The sequence below is a fragment of the Macrobrachium rosenbergii genome, chromosome 45 (assembly GCF_040412425.1).
Source record: "Macrobrachium rosenbergii isolate ZJJX-2024 chromosome 45, ASM4041242v1, whole genome shotgun sequence".
NCBI classification, from domain to species: domain Eukaryota; kingdom Metazoa; phylum Arthropoda; class Malacostraca; order Decapoda; family Palaemonidae; genus Macrobrachium; species Macrobrachium rosenbergii.
This window is the reverse complement of record NC_089785.1, coordinates 31,243,260-31,260,231: the sequence shown is the minus strand read 5'-3', so window position 1 is coordinate 31,260,231 and position 16,972 is coordinate 31,243,260. Positions and strand designations below refer to the sequence as shown.

The window sequence follows — 16,972 nt, the reverse complement described above, 5'->3', positions numbered from 1 at the left end:
TCCCAATTCTTATCTGTTCTTATCATCGACCCTTTTCCCGTATCAATAAGTTAATCTGATTACTGCGCTCTCCCGATATAATATGGTTCCATTAGAACCTCTTTGTCTTCATAATTCATCGTTTAAGTGGAGACCATCCACTGTGAGAGTTTTTATACACCTCTGTAAACAGATTTTATTAAAATATAAACACGGAGATGTCTCCTGAGTCTTATAAACTGGTAGATATTTCTGTACCTACACATGAAGTATTTAGCACATTAAGTTTTCAATCTGCTTATCTTTTTTAGGCATAATGGAGAAAATGTAACCAATGGAGCTTATCTACCCAAAAGGCACCCAATGGACGAAGTGTACTTAATATCTAAACTATTCAATGGACAAAGTGTACCTAATTTACGAAATGTATCCATTGGGCAAAGTGTCCCTAATATACAGAATGTATTCTATGGACAAAGTGTCGCTAATATACAGGATACATTCTATGGACAAAGTGTCACTAATATACAGGATGCATTCTATGGACAAAGTGAACCTAATTTACGAAACGTACCCAGTGAGCAAAGTGTCCCTAATATACAGAATGTATTCTATGGACAAAGCGTCACTAATATACAGAATGTGTTCTATGACCAAAGTGTCCCTAATATACAGAATGTATTCTATGGACAAAGTGTCACTAATATACAGGATGTATTCTATGGACAAAGTGTCCCTAAAATACAGGATGTATTCTATGGACAAAGTGTCCCTAATATACAGAATGTATTCTATGGACAAAGTGTCACTAATATACAGAATGTATTCCATGGACAAAGTGTCACTAATATACAGAATGTATTCTATGGACAAAGTGTCACTAATATACAGAATGTATTCTATGGACAAAGTGTCACTAATATACAGAATGTATTCTATGGACAAAGCGTCACTAATATACAGAATGTGTTCTATGACCAAAGTGTCCCTAATATACAGAATGTATTCTATAGACAAAGTGTCACTAATATACAGGATGTATTCTATGGACAAAGTGTCACTAATATACAGGATGTATTCTATGGACAAAGTGTCCCTAATATACAGAATGTATTCTATGGACAAAGTGTCCCTAATATACAGAATGTATTCTATGGACAAAGTGTCCATAATATACAGAATGTATTCTATGGACAAAGTGTCCCTAATATACAGAATGTATTCTATGGACAAAGTGTCCCTAATATACAGAATGTATTCCATGGACAAAGTGTCACTAATATACAGACTGTATTCTATGGACAAAGTGTCACTAATATACAGAATGTATTCTATGAACAAATTGTCCCTAATATACAGGATGTATTCTATGGACAAAGTGTCCCTAATATACAAAACGTGACAGGTGAACAAATTCTACTTAATATAAAATGTACCTAGTGAATCATGTGTACCTAATATACAAAATGTACCCCATAGAAAAAGTGTACCTAATATTACAAAAACATTTAATGGACAAAGTTTACGTAATATACAAAATGTACGCAGAGGCCTAAGTGTACCTGATATATACAATATTTACACAATGAACAAATTATACCTAATATTCAAAATGTACCCAATGGATAAACTGTACCACATATACACCAAATACCAAATAAAGTGTACCTGATATACAAAACATATAAATGAACAAAATCAGTGGAAAGTGTACCTAATATACAAAATGTAGCCAAAGGACTGTGTATCTAATATACAAAATGTACTAAATACACAAATTTTACCTAATACACAAAATGTACCCAATATACAAAACATCCAAACAGCGAAACATACCTAATGGCATAATTCCCCGAAAGGCATCATCCCTCCAAGAAGCAATAAGCAAAGCCGAACTTCCTCCAGCGAGGATTCCCATCCTCCAACTTCCAGAGTCCAGAACTTCCGAGATTCGGGAGGAAATGATTAGTTTGAACAATTGCACGGGAGATTCACCACAGCGGGAATGACCTCGTCCCACAAACTTCTGTGGGGCCTTCCTTTATTACCTGATCTGAAGCTGAGTCCAAATTGTAATGGGAAAAGGATGTAATCAGAAAGATTAATTCAAGATGGTTTTGGCTAGGCTGTTATCCAACTGTAATTCTTTGAAATAAAACATGATGTCTTCCTCTACACTTCTTAACAATCTGCAAAGGTTCTGGAATAGAGAATTTTGGCCAAAACCTACCACTGGGACCTTTGAGGTCATTCAGAGCTGAAAAGGAAGAGAGTAGAAAGGTTTGAAAGGTGTAACACGAGGAAAACCTCGCAGTCGCAGAAATGAAAAAAACTGATACAAGAGGGTCGAGGAAAGTAAGATGCAAGAAGGAGAATATGAATGGAGGTACAGTAAAAGGAATGAAAGGGGTTGCAAGCTAGGGGCCGAAGGGACGCTGCGAAGAACCTCAACTAATGCCTATGTTGTACCGTGTAAGATGCACTGACGGCATTGTCTCCCTACGGGGCGAAAGGTTTTGAACACTTTTTAACAACGAATTACCGTCGTCCAGTGCGGGATCAAGCTTCTCTCACCACTAGACCCTAATCAAGCATACACAACGAGAGTACCTTTTTCCGTGCTTTCACACGGTACGAAACGTCCCTGGGCAGGAACTTGCCCTCTACAGAAATATACATTTCATACAACAATGACAGTATTAGTTACCAAACCAGTCCAGAAGTAAAATAATACACTATTGATTGATTGGTTTATGAAATTTACGCTGTGAAGCGAAGCTACGGGGTCACCTTTAAAGGCCATTCAGCGCTCAAGACAGTGAAAAGTGGCAGTTGGAGCGGTTGGACAGCAAGATATAAACAGATCCTGAAAATGAAGGAAATGAATTACAAGACCTAAAGGTGGAACTGGGAGAAGACCCCACAGCTGCAACGCCCTTTAAAAGAACCTGCAGTACACCACGTGAGGTGCACTGCAGGCACTGCCGCCCCACGGAAAATACCAAACTACTATTTCCCAGCTACGACAAAGCTGTGCAGTCCCTCTGCAGTGGGATATTTCACAAACACAAATCGTTATTTCATAGGCAGCTTATTGACAGGACTTCGGTAAACAGCATCACGAGATTAGTGTGTTTTGAAACTCACGGCACGAGATTATTCATGTATTCAAATTCAATATACATTGAACAGGCACTAGTTCTCTCTCTCCCTCTCTCTCTCTCTCCACAGAGGTTTCATGAATATGATTGGCACATTTATCTCTCTCTCTCTCTCTCTCTCTCTCTCTCTCTCTCTCTCTCTCTCTCTCTCTCTCTCTCTCTCTCTCTCCAGCGGCTACTGCTGTTCAGCAACCATTCAGCTACAGTCAAAATGAGCAGCATTCTTCTGTTTCATAAATGAAATTAGCACATTTATATTCAAATAGTACTCAAACCTTCCACAATAATTCCAAGACATGAATCTCACTACTGTTGGTGTTTTCTCTCTTTGTCTCATTCTATTTTCTTAATTCTCAGTTGAAAACCCTAAATAAACCCAAAAAGGCTCCAAAGGGAAATCAGAGAGAGAGAGAGAGAGAGAGAGAGAGAGAGAGAGAGAGAGAGAGAGAGAGAGAGAGTTATGAGAAAAAGGGATAATTAAACAAACATGAGGGAACAGAAGATAAATCCGATACACCTGAAATTCAGGAGATGACGTCAGAAGCAGCAACAGAGAGCAGGAATGAATTCGCTCTCGCTAAGTATTTGAGACCAGAATATTCCACGACAGAGTTTGGTCAACTGTTCCACATTCTAGTTGGAGCCGAGATAAATCTCCTCCAGCAAACTGAGTCGTATTAAACCTGATGCTAGAAAACGACGCACCATTTGCAGCAGCAGCAGCAGCATCCAGCGAATTCCGCTAAAATGTAGCGAGGTGGGAAGCATTTATTCCGCTAATGTTAGCGATCAATCCCATGAAATTGAGACGCGTGAATTTCCGATGTTGATGCGGCCAACGTTTAACGCCCAAAACAGACTATGAACGTTTGTTTGGGATGGTGTCCCAGTGAACGTTCCCCCAGAATGCTTAAAGACACAAGAGGTCCATACTGGCTATTTGATATACGTTTATGGAGAAAGTTTAAAGTCAATGCCCGCGAATTTTATATAAACAAGCAGCCAGTTACGTTCATACGTTACAAAATGCATCTATAAATTTGAATACATTTCTTCCACGGGTTGTTTAACAGCGGCAAAGAGTAGTAATGGTTTCAGCTTAAAAAAAGTAAAACAGCGAGAAAAAAGACTTCCAGATTTATTGCCCTATTTTGCTGTCACAAGGAAAGATATATGAAGCTAGTTTAACGATTTCAGGGTAGAAGGACCTCTGTGGATTGTCACGTTCTCCTTGATATTAGCTCGCTCTCTCTCTCTCTCTCTCTCTCTCTCTCTCTCTCTCTCTCTCTGGGCTTTCCCTTACCAAAAAAGTATAGAAAGAAAGGGAGAAGAATTTCATTCATAAAATTAGCAGCTTATATTTTCTAGAAAATATTATACCATTTCTCTCTCTCTCTCTCTCTCTCTCTCTCTCTCTCTCTCTCTCTCTCTCTCTCTCTCTCTCTCTCTCTCCATGCCCTTCGCCTTTCTCTGGGTCTTCTCTTAACAGAGAGTATGGAAAGAAAGGGAGAAAGCATTTCATTCACAAAATCAAAGATGAGTATTTCAAACAGTTTCTATTTCCTAGAGAATTATTGTCCTCAAGTCTACGGGATTATGATGTTTACAGAAATAAATAATGATATAAAGTGTCATAGAGTAAAAGAATAAATCAAATGAGGGACTGATTACCATACTGCATTTCATCACAACAGGTTTAAGCTTATGATTAATGTAAACATCACATCGTGTTGTGTTTATATGCTACTGTGTTTGATCATAAAGTTAATCTTTACAGGACCTGAAGATTAAATTTATTACTGATATATGAAGTGCAGTTAGAGTTAAATGAGACATTCACTAACACAATAAAGAAACGTAAACCTAATCAATCAGAAGAAATTACATACGAAATTCTGCTCAAAAAACACGATTTGTTTTTTATATAGTAAAACACTAATTATTGTCCATAGCCATTTGTACAATCATGACGTGACTATCTTCAGAAACAAATAATGTATCGTACATTTTGAGAGAGAGAGAGAGAGAGAGAGAGAGAGAGAGAGAGAGAGAGAGAGAGAGAGCTCACCACTGGCCAGCCCAAACAGCACAAAACCGACTCTCGTAATTGGTCCAGAGAATTTTCACAAACCAATCAAAGTGCGGCAGAAAAACTCTTAATTAATCTCTGACCCGCATAGTTGGCATCAGTCGCCTATAACATTACCAAACTACTGAACGAAATTGGCGATACGTATTAAAACCAAAAGGAATTTGTGATACTTATTAAAACCAAAAAGAATTTGCGATACCTATTAAAACCAAAAAGAATTTGTGGTAAGTATTAAAACCAAAAGGATTTGTTTCTGATGAGGTTTAAAAACGGATTCCACTCCAAAAAATTCAGTGAAATATCCTTATTATTTGGAGCAACAGAATTTGCAATAAGTTTTACAATTTGCAAACAGAATTTGCAAATTTGCATACAGCATAGGCAGAATTTGCAAACTTATAGCAAACAGAATTTGTAGTAATTGTTGAGATTTAAAAATGGATTCCATTTCAGAAATTCGGTGAATTATCATTATTATATAGAACAACAGAATTTGCGCAATGTTTTAATATAAAAATTGATCTCTGTTGAGGTTTTAAATTGGACTCCACTTCAAAACTTCCTTGACTATCATCATATAAAAAATCAAGAACTCCACGTATTCTCTCAATTGACGTCAGTACAAGGTACAACATGGAATTATAACATACCCCATGGGTATAAGGACAGGTACAAGGTAAGTCTATGTACCATTAGGATACAATGGATACGTCAGTTTAGGTTAGGATATTCTGAGCGTTCCACGAAGTGAAGAGGTTCAATTAATCTCGTGAAAACTTTGTTTTTAGACATTATAGAAAAGAAAACACACGAATAAACGAGAAAAGAAAAAAAAAGCCTTACAGCAAAGAAGGATGCACTGGAGTCTATGTATTCACAAACTAAGAAAGACGAATTGAATTTGCATAAATACACAAAACCATTTGTTTAACTTTCCTTGTGAAGACTTTTTCTGCAGATGTAAATCCTCTGTAGAAAATAAAAGCTTTAAAATAAATAAAAGAAGACTTTGGACAGAACGGAGATCTTACATCTACATAAACAAGGACTTCCTATTCTGTATCTCGATATCCACCGTTCATTTTCGATCTATCATGGAACAACTAAAATATAGAACTAAAGATAAAAGCATCTACCAAATCCTCAGCATTCTCTCTCTCTCTCTCTCTCTCTCTCTCTCTCTCTCTCTCTCTCTCTCTCTCTCTCTCTCTCTCTGTCATGACAGTCACTCTCAGCACCGTCAATTTGACAAAAAGAAAAAAAGAAATTCCCTCACTCGAACGCATACGTTCTCTCTCTTCTCTCTCTCTCTCTCTCTCTCTCTCTCTCTCTCTCTCTCTCTCATCCAGCCACCCTCAGCACCGTCAAAAGAAAAGAACAAAAGAGAAAATCCCTCACTCAAAGGCGGACGTTCTTCTTCCCCCCATCTTTCATCGCCAGAGGCACTTGGCAAGGTCTTCCCAGGTCATGTTATGGCCGTCATCACACCTCCTCAACAACGGCTGTAAATTACTGATAAAGGACGGATACAATAGGGTTATGAGGAGGAGGAGGAGGAGGAGGAGGAGGAGGAGGAGGAGGAGGAGAAGGAGGAGGAGGAGGAGGAGGAGGAGGAGGAGGAGAAGGCTGGGGAAGGTTCAGGACTGACGTTGGCTGGGAGACTGAGGAAGAATTGAAGTCGGTGAAAGGCCAATTCTTTTGAGTGCGTAGCTGAGAAGATTAAGTGATGGTAAAGGAAATGAAAAGGTTGATGTAGAGTTGAGGGAGGCTGAGGTGTGGTTAGGTGTTGAGGCAGAGGCTAAAATGTCTTTTTCTATTCAATCCCACATCCACAAACTCGAAGAAACCAAAGATAACTTCATCCTCTGGCCTTATGAGATTGTCATCTTTGATTAGACGAATGATTAAAGGTGGCTTATAAATGAGCAGTGGTCTAAGACTATTTGCTTCAAGCCAGGTGGAGGCAGTCTACCTTCACATGAATGAGGCATCGATTTCTTTTTATAAAAGAGGAGAGCCTTTTTACCGAATCCCAAAAGGTTACGACAAACCTTGAAATTACACTCAAGTAGAATAACTGCAACAACTCATGAGTCACACAAAGAGAACATAATTTCGTTACAAAAGCGGCAACATCTTCGTTAAGGTTGTCTTTTAAATCAAAGATCAACAATCCATTTTCATCATAAGGTATCAAAGAGCATTCGGAAAAAGCTCTTTCCCAGAAGAATCCAAACACAACTCGAGCCATCAGCAGGAGAATGACCAAGATATCTTCCCATCTGCAGTAAGTGTCAGGCAAACACCAAACTTCACAAAACATCGCAGCTTTGCCTCAGAGAATCCTGACTCAATCGTCAATAAACTTGGGCTTCCTTCCATTTGCTAAATTCTCTCTCTGCTCTTTATGTCCCCTTCTGAAAGAGGCAATCCATCCAGGCACCTTTAAGTGCTTGCACCACAGACCTTGCAGAGTCTCTCCAAGAGTTGATGCGTCGATGTTTGAGGTCACGCGACCCTTTTCACTTGACGTCATACTGTCTGCATACGTCACTTCAGGTGGTGTCATACCAACCACAGCATACTAAGCATTTTGAAACTTATTTTATACAACCCAAATTCAAACCACATTGTTGGGATGATGTACAACTTACATGAGTAGAATTTACATGAATATTCCTGGTAATAAGCAAACAACTAGCTGGTAAGCAATAAATCATAAAAATATCCATCGATTTTATGATGTTCAGGCTGTCAAGCAAAGCACTGGTGCACTTTCGGCCATTCAATGGCCAAGACAGTGAAAAAAATTGGAGTTGGAGTGGTTGGACAGCAAGATAAAGAGATCCAGAAAACAGAGGAGATGAAATACAAGGACATAAAGAAGGAACTGGGAGAAAACCCCACAGCTGCATTAAGAAGTAACAGTTAGAGGTGCTGGACAGCAAAGAAGAAGAAAGGAAGCGGGAATGAAGGTAAAGATTAAAAGGTAACATCATTTAAGTACCGAAGGGACGCTGCAAACATCCTTTAGTAAATGCCTACAGTGCCAAGTGAGGTGCACTGACGGTACTATCCCTTAACGAAGAGTATAACCGGCCAGAAATAGTGAATTTCTAGCCCTAAAATGAATAAGGGGGAAGGGGGTCTAGAGGTGGGGGAACTTATGGTCCACTATCTCTTTTTAAAGTACTCTGGGGAAATCTCGAAAGGCTTTGGAAACCCGCAGGGGAAACCATCTAGAGGTGATCTCGGGAGGGGTAGGGAAGGGGAGGGGGGAAGGGAGTAAGGGGGAGGATGAGGAGTTGCAGAGGGAATGGGAGTGGAGGGAGGGAGAGAGGGAGAAGGGGAAAAGGGTCCAGATCCAATATCCGAAAATTCCATATTTCTCCTGGCCACACTCTCCTCCTCGCAGGCGCTGCAAAAGATTTATTTTACAAAATGTTGGACCGTGAAATGGATCGTAAGTTCTTTCATGGCATTTACATCTTATTATTAACTAGAACTACATTATACCAACTTTATTAAGATTGATGACACGAAACGAGCATTGACGGCCATTAACTTGACAAGCAAGTTTCTGTTACATAGGATAAGCATTCTATTACGTCATAAATTGGAAGCAGCGAATAATAAGTGAACCTAACCAGCCAACGTTCAAATGAATAAATGGATAAATAATTAAACAAATAAATAAATGAATAATAATATATTCATAAAGAAAAAAATTCTGATGCAAAATGTCTTCCATTTTAGCCGAGACTGAAACAAATGGAGTCGTGACCCGAAGGATTTTGGCAACAAATACATCTGGCGGCTCAATATTTATGTCCATGACATAAATGACCATAAATTCCTCCTTGACAAACACATCTGTTTCTGACAAAATGTCGAGGAAAATAATGGCGTCCAAAAGTGACTTGGTTTTGCTTCCCTGAACTAAGAGGGGTTCAAGTGACCCCATTTTAAGGCTAAAGCTTTTCCCACGATTTCACCAGTCCCCGCAGTTTCTCATTACCATCAACTGACTTTATTTTACAGCTAATCCTTTTCCATGTTTTCACCAGTATGCAGTTTCTCATCACTATCACCAGACTTCATTTTACAGCTAAATCTTCTTCCATGCTGTCACAAGTCTCAGCATCTTTTGATCACCATCACCAACCATTGCTGTTTCATCTGCAAACATGTCTTACTCAGTAGACCCTACATATGAGCATCTTATGATTGGAACCCAAAATAAAATTCAATCTTTCACCAAAAGAACAGTTATTAAATGAATAGGGAAATGAAGCAATTCATAGCTGAAGGAGTTGGACAGCTCTTTGAGAAGATAAAAAAAAAAATAAAATTTAAAGTCAGAAAGCAATGCTGCTGGTTCACAGTACAGCCCACAGTGAGCCATGCATGACATACTGTATACACAAAATTCTAACTTTAGTATCCAGAATTTTTATTCTCAAATCATATATTCTGGAGTATCCAAAACTCTGGAGATCAGTTAACACCTCAACAAAACCCATCTTATCTAAGCGATTTCTCTTCAGTGGAATTTCATTTACGACCCGTCCCTTCTGAGTCTCATAAATCCCGGGATATGAATCCCTAGGAATTTAAGGAATATAAATTCTGGGATATGAATCCCTGGTAATACAAGGAATATAAATCCATAAGAATATAATGAATATAAATCCATGGATATGAATCCCTGGGAATATAAGGAATATAAATCCCTATGAATATAAGGAATATAAATCCCGGGATATGAATCCCTAGGAATATACGGAATATAAATTCTGGGATATGAATCCTTGGCAATATAAGGAATATAAATCCCTAGGAATATAATGAATATAAATCCATGGATATGAATCCCTGGGAATATAAGGAATATAAATCCCTAGGAATATAAGGAATATAAATCCCGGGATTTGAATCCCTAGGAATATAAGGAATATAAATTCTGGGATATGAATCCCTGGCAACATAAGGAATATAAATCAATAGGAATATAATGAATATAAATCCAGGGACATGAATCACTGGGAATATAAGGAATATAAATCCCTAGGAATATAAAGAATATAAATCCACGGACATGAATCCCTAGGAATATAAAGAATATAAATCCCGGGACAGGGATTAGAAGGAATCCTTCACGGCAACGCAACTCTTTTCCTAGGCATAAGATTTAGGATTATAGCAAAGAAGGAATAACTTGGAAGTGAAGGAGAGAGAGAGAGAGAGAGAGAGAGAGAGAGAGAGAGAGAGAGAGAGAGAGAGAGAGAGAGAGAGAGAGAGAGAGGTTACATATCATATGATCACCACACCCTCCATCGAAGTTGAAGAGTTTCTGCTAAACTTCCTATAATTACAATAAAACCATTTTAGGATAATAATAATAATAATAATAATAATAATAATAATAATAATAATAATAATAATAATAATAATAATAATAATAATAATAATTATTATTATTATTATTATTTATAATAACAATATTAATAATAATAATATACCAGTAAATACTCACAAAAGTTTCAAAAAATAATGAAAAGATTCTACATCAGGTTTTCCTAGCCTCCCTCGTTTGTTTATTTCTATTTGCTTTTTCTGCAATTGTATGAATTGCTCTGCGCTCTCCACTAACTTCCGCAAGGGCAATCCATCACAGAACCGTCAATAATTGTTTGGACAGGGAACCTGGGTCTGTAGTGATGAATGAGAAACAAAACATTTCTCACGTTTGTTTTGTCAATATTTGCAGTTGACAGGTGGTTATATCTGGATAACATTTTACAGCATTTCAGGCTTCAATCTTCATGCAAGTTTGTTTAGTTAATGATCATATGCCTAATGCATTGTTTGAATAGGCACTGAGGGTTTCTGTGTAAGAAACTGGCCATTATGAAACGTAATACAACAAATCTACTGTACGTTCCATTATCATTCTCTCTCTCTCTCTCTCTCTCTCTCTCTCTCTCTCTCTCTCTCTCTGTTACCAGTTTTCTCTCTCCCCTAAAATTTGTCCATATCAGGATGGGTTTAATCACAAAAATAAATTTCGTGCAGCATCCACCTCTCTCTCTCTCTATCTATCTCTCTCTCTCTCTCTCTCTCTAAAAACTGTTCTGTTACCAGTTTTCTCCCTCTTTCCCCTAAAGGGTTTAATCACAAAATAATAAAAAGTAAATAAATAACCTTTTTCCTACAGTCCACCCTTAATAGAGTGGGACAAACCCCACTACACAAAATAAGGTTTTACCAAGACCACTCCATCCCCTCCCTATTCTTATCTGCTCTTATTGTCGACCCCTTTTTCCGTATCAACCGTATCAATAAGTTAACCTGATTACTGCACTTTCCCGATTCAATTTGGTTCCATTAGAATCTCTTTGTCTTCATAATTATCGTTTAAGTGAAGACCATCCACTGTGAGAGTTATTATACACCTTTGCAAAAACATTTTATTAAAATGTAAACACAAAGATATCTCCTGAGTCTTATGAACTGGTACATACTTCTGTACCTGCACATGTAATATTTAGCACATTAAGTTTTCAATCTGCTTATCTTTTTTAGGCATAATGGAGAAAATGTACCCAATGGAGTTTATCTACCCAAAAGGCACCCAATGGACGAAGTGTACTCAATATCTAAACTATTCAATGGACAATGTGTACCTAATTTACGAAATGTATTCAATGGGCAACGTGTCCCTAATATACAGAATGCATTCTATGGACAAAGTGTCCCTAATATAGAAAACGTCACGAGTGAAGAAATTCTACTCAATATAAAATGTACCTAGTGAACCAAGTGTACCTAATAAGCAAAATGTACCCCATGGGAAAAGTGCACCTAATATAAAAAATATTTAATGGACAAAGTATACCTAATATACAAAATGTACACAGAAGACTAAGTGTACCTAATAGCAAAGTAATGCAGTACAAGTTTCCAGAGATTCGAACTCTATCAGATTTCAGGATCAATTTCTATCGCTGTCTCTCCTCCAGATTTCAGTTTCAATCAGCATTCAATTTCCACCAATCGTGATTAAAAACAGGCAAAATTAACGCAACACGAAAGGTCCTTCATATAGTAATTGCCATCAAAACTTCGACTGAATACAAAACTTGAATTTAAACAACTTTTGTGGTCCTAAAGCATATGGGTCTGACCCCTTTTTTTAATCTACTGCATCTCCTCTCCTTTCCAGTTTTAAGTCCACTGTCTCTCGCCACTGCTCCTCCATCTATTATTGTTTTTACCTATTTTTTTTTTTTTAAGCTGAGGATAAATATCAGCAGCCGATATCACCATAAGCAATGGCGTGCGCCGAGCAGCATGAGAAGCCAATCACGACTGGATTCAGTGACGTTGGTTGGGGATATTTACCGCCAACTCCTTAAAAATCAAGACTAGTGAGTAATCACTAAACTTTTGCCTTGTTCAACATGGAAAGGCAGAACATCAATGTCAAAAGAGGATTCCATGGGCAGACTTTACTGTTAACAAACTGAGAAAGATCTAAAAGTCTAAACCAAATTTTATATAACGATCTAAGTGCGGACGAGATTTGTAAAAGTATTTCCTGCGTCAACACCAACGTTCGATGAAGTTTGAAGTTTTAAGTTTCTTCTTTGATCCTAACTTGTGTCACCATGTCAAAACTCGGACCGTAACAGGAGTAGCACAAGAGCCTTTAATCATGTTATAAACTCAGGTCGGCAACTTATTGAATACATGTCACAAACATGTTGAAAATAAGTCAACGAAAGCAACTGAGTACCGATTCTGTGGACAATCGAAAGTGGCACCGGTGAAGACTACCAACAAGTCGTTGACTTGTGCTTAACCTGTTTATGATGTGTGAGCGGCAAGTTGCCGACATATGTTTATGACATGCTTTGCTGCAGAATGGAAGTATTCTCATATCTGTCGAGATACAGAGTCCTACGGGACACCCATCCTGGTGTCTGTATCTTGCCCAAACTGACCAAATAACCCATTAAGGGGATGGGAGGAGAAAAACAGATGGGTCTGAAACGGAAATCATCTGGAAACAGAAGGGGACTTCGTTTTAAATATTAAGCACAAAATGCGCCGACGTTTCTTCGGTGCAATCCAGTTTTCTGTACAGCGTATAATCAAGGCCACCGAAAATAGAGCTATCTTTCGGTGGTCTCGCATTAATGCTGTATGAGCCGCGGCCCATGAAACTTTAACCACGGCCAGGTGGTGGACTGTCCTATACCGTTGCCAGGCTTTAACCTTAAATTACTGAAGCTACAGGGCTGCAATTTGGTATGTTTGATGATTGGAGGTGGATGATCAACATACCAATTTGAAGCCCTCTAACCTAAGTAGGTTTTAAGATCTGAGGGCGGACAGGAAAAATTCGGACGGACAGACAAAGCCGACATAATAGTTTTCTTTTATAGAAAACTAAAAACCAAATATATCACACTTCCAAATTAGACTCTACACAAATGAAAAAAGGCGTCAGCTTAAAAACCCGGTGTATTTATAATGCCATAAAGCCCTGATGCTTCTGATAACGGGGAATAAATTTCCACTAAAAAAATACGTCTGCAAAATTTAAAAATGTATAATGATAATTATAGTCAAATGGCCAAGCGTACCAGCCGTTGCATTTTGGTTGTCTGAAAGAACGAATATTCTGTTCGTAATAACTGGGACATTTGAACTTTTGAAACTATTTCTGTAGTAATTATACCACCGGTGATGTTGGTAAAATGTTTATCGGACCCAGCTGATTCGTCAAACAAAATTATCTTTTTTTTCAATAAATAATTCATGCTTCGTGCGCCTCCCCTACTCCTCTCTCTCTCTCTCTCTCTCTCTCTCTCTCTCTCTCTCTCTCTCTCTCTCTCTCTCTCTCTCTCTCTCTCTCTGTGTTACCAGCTTTCTCTCTGCCCTAAAATTGTCCATATCAGAATGGGTTCAATTACAAAATGAACAAACTTCGTGCACCATCCTCTCTCTCCCTCTCTCTCTCTCTCTCTCTCTCTCTCTCTCTCTCTCTCTCTCTCTATTAACAGGTTTTCTCTCTGCCCTAAAATTTGTCTACATTAGAATAGGTGTAATCACAAAATAAACAAAATACATAAACTTCGGCACCATCAACTTCTCTCTCTCTCTCTGTCTGTCTCTCTCCCTCTCTGTTACCCGTTTTCTCTTTCCCCTAATATTCGTCTTTAACAGGATGGGTTAAATAAAAAAATAAACAAAAACAAAAAGAAAACTTTGTGCACCATCCACTCTCTCTCTCTCTCTCTCTCTCTCTCTCTCTCTCTCTCTCTCTCTCTCTCTGTTTAGTTACCAGTTTTCTATTTCTCCCTCTCCCTAAAGTTTGCTCAAAACAGAAAGGGTTTAATCACAAAATAATATTAAATAAATAAATCACCTCTCTCATGTAGTTCATTCTTAATGGAATGGGATAAGTCCCACTACACAAAATAAGGTTCTACCAAGACCACTCCATCCTCTCCCAATTCTTATCTGTTCTTATCATCGACCCTTTTTCCGTATCAATAAGTTAATCTGATTACTGTGCTTTCCCGATATAATATGGCTCCATTAGAACCTCTTTGTCTTCATAATTCGTTTAAGTGGAGACCATCCACTGTGAGAGTTTTTATACACCTCTGTAAACAGATTTTATTAAAATATAAACACGGAGATGTCTCCTGAGTCTTATAAACTGGTAGATATTTCTGTACCTACACATGAAGTATTTAGCACATTAAGTTTTCAATCTGCTTATCTTTTTTAGGCATAATGGAGAAAATGTAACCAATGGAGCTTATCTACCCAAAAGGCACCCAATGGACGAAGTGTGCTCAATATCTAAACTATTCAATGGACAAAGTGTACCTAATTTACGAAATGTATCCATTGGGCAAAGTGTCCCTAATATACAGAATGTATTCTATGGACAAAGTGTCGCTAATATACAGGATACATTCTATGGACAAAGTGTCACTAATATACAGGATGTATTCTATGGACAAAGTGTACCTAATTTACGAAACGTATCCAGTGAGCAAAGTGTCCCTAATATACAGAATGTATTCTATGGACAAAGCGTCACTAATATACAGAATGTGTTCTATGACCAAAGTGTCCCTAATATACAGAATGTATTCTATGGACAAAGTGTCACTAATATACAGGATGTATTCTATGGACAAAGTGTCCCTAAAATACAGGATGTATTCTATGGACAAAGTGTCCCTAATATACAGAATGTATTCTATGGACAAAGTGTCACTAATATACAGAATGTATTCCATGGACAAAGTGTCACTAATATACAGAATGTATTCTATGGACAAAGTGTCACTAATATACAGAATGTATTCTATGGACAAAGTGTCACTAATATACAGAATGTATTCTATGGACAAAGTGTCACTAATATACAGAATGTATTCTTTGGACAAAGTGTCCCTAATATACAGAATGTATTCTATGGACAAAGTGTCACTAATATACAGAATGTATTCTATGGACAAAGTGTCACTAATATACAGAATGTATTCTATGGACAAAGTGTCACTAATATACAGAATGTATTCTATGGACAAAGTGTCACTAATATACAGAATGTATTCCATGGACAAAGTGTCACTAATATACAGAATGTATTCTATGGACAAAGTGTCCCTAATACACAGAATGTATTCTATGGACGAGTGTCACTAATATACAGAATGTATTCCATGGACAAAGTGTCACTAATATACAGCATGTATTCTATGGACAAAGTGTCACTAATATACAGAATGTATTCTATGAACAAATTGTCCCTAATATACAGGATGTATTCTATGGACAAAGTGTCCCTAATATACAAAACGTGACAGGTGAACAAATTCTACTTAATATAAAATGTACCTAGTGAATCATGTGTACCTAATATACAAAATGTAGCCCATAGAAAAAGTGTACCTAATATTACAAAAACATTTAATGGACAAAGTTTACGTAATATACAAAATGTACGCAGAGGACTAAGTGTACCTGATATATACAATATTTACACAATGAACAAATTATACCTAATATTCAAAATGTACCCAATGGATAAACTGTACCACATATACACCAAATACCAAATAAAGTGCACCTGATATACAAAACATATAAATGAACAAATTGTACCTACAGTATATAAAAAAATCAGTGGAAAGTGTACCTAATATACAAAATGTAGCCAAAGGACTGTGTATCTAATATACAAAATGTACTAAATACACAAATTTTACCTAATACACAAAATGTACCCAATATACAAAACATCCAAAGAGCGAAACATACCCAATTGCACAATTCCCTGAAAGGCATCATCCCTCCAAGAAGCAATAAGCAAAGCCGAACTTCCTCCAGCGAGGATTCCCATCCTCCAACTTCCAGAGTCCAGAACTTCCGAGATTCGGGAGGAAATGATTAGTTTGAACAATTGCACGGGAGATTCACCGCAGCGGGAATGACCTCCTCCCACAAACTTCTGTGGGGCCTTCCTTTATTGCCTGATCTGAAGCTGAGTCCAAATTGTAATGGGAAGAGGATTTACTGGGAAACATTAATTCAAGATGGTTTTGGCTAGGCGGTTCCCAACTGTAATGCTTTGAAATAAAATATGATGTCTTCCTCTACACTTCTTAGTAATCTGCATAGCTTTTCGAAAAAAGAATTTTGGTCAAAG

At 37.6% G+C, this 16,972-nt stretch overlaps 1 protein-coding gene across 1 annotated transcript in view; it reads left to right on the top strand.

Moving 5' to 3' along the window:
• LOC136830003 (repetin-like) overlaps nucleotides 1-12,046 on the top strand; it is a 76,756-nt gene extending 64,710 nt beyond the window's left edge. Inside the window, exon 8 of the mRNA XM_067089178.1 lies at nucleotides 11,818-12,046. Coding sequence (XP_066945279.1) covers nucleotides 11,818-12,046 — 229 coding nt within the window. The remainder of the gene's footprint in view (nucleotides 1-11,817) is intronic.
• Nucleotides 12,047-16,972: the final 4,926 nt, after the last annotated feature.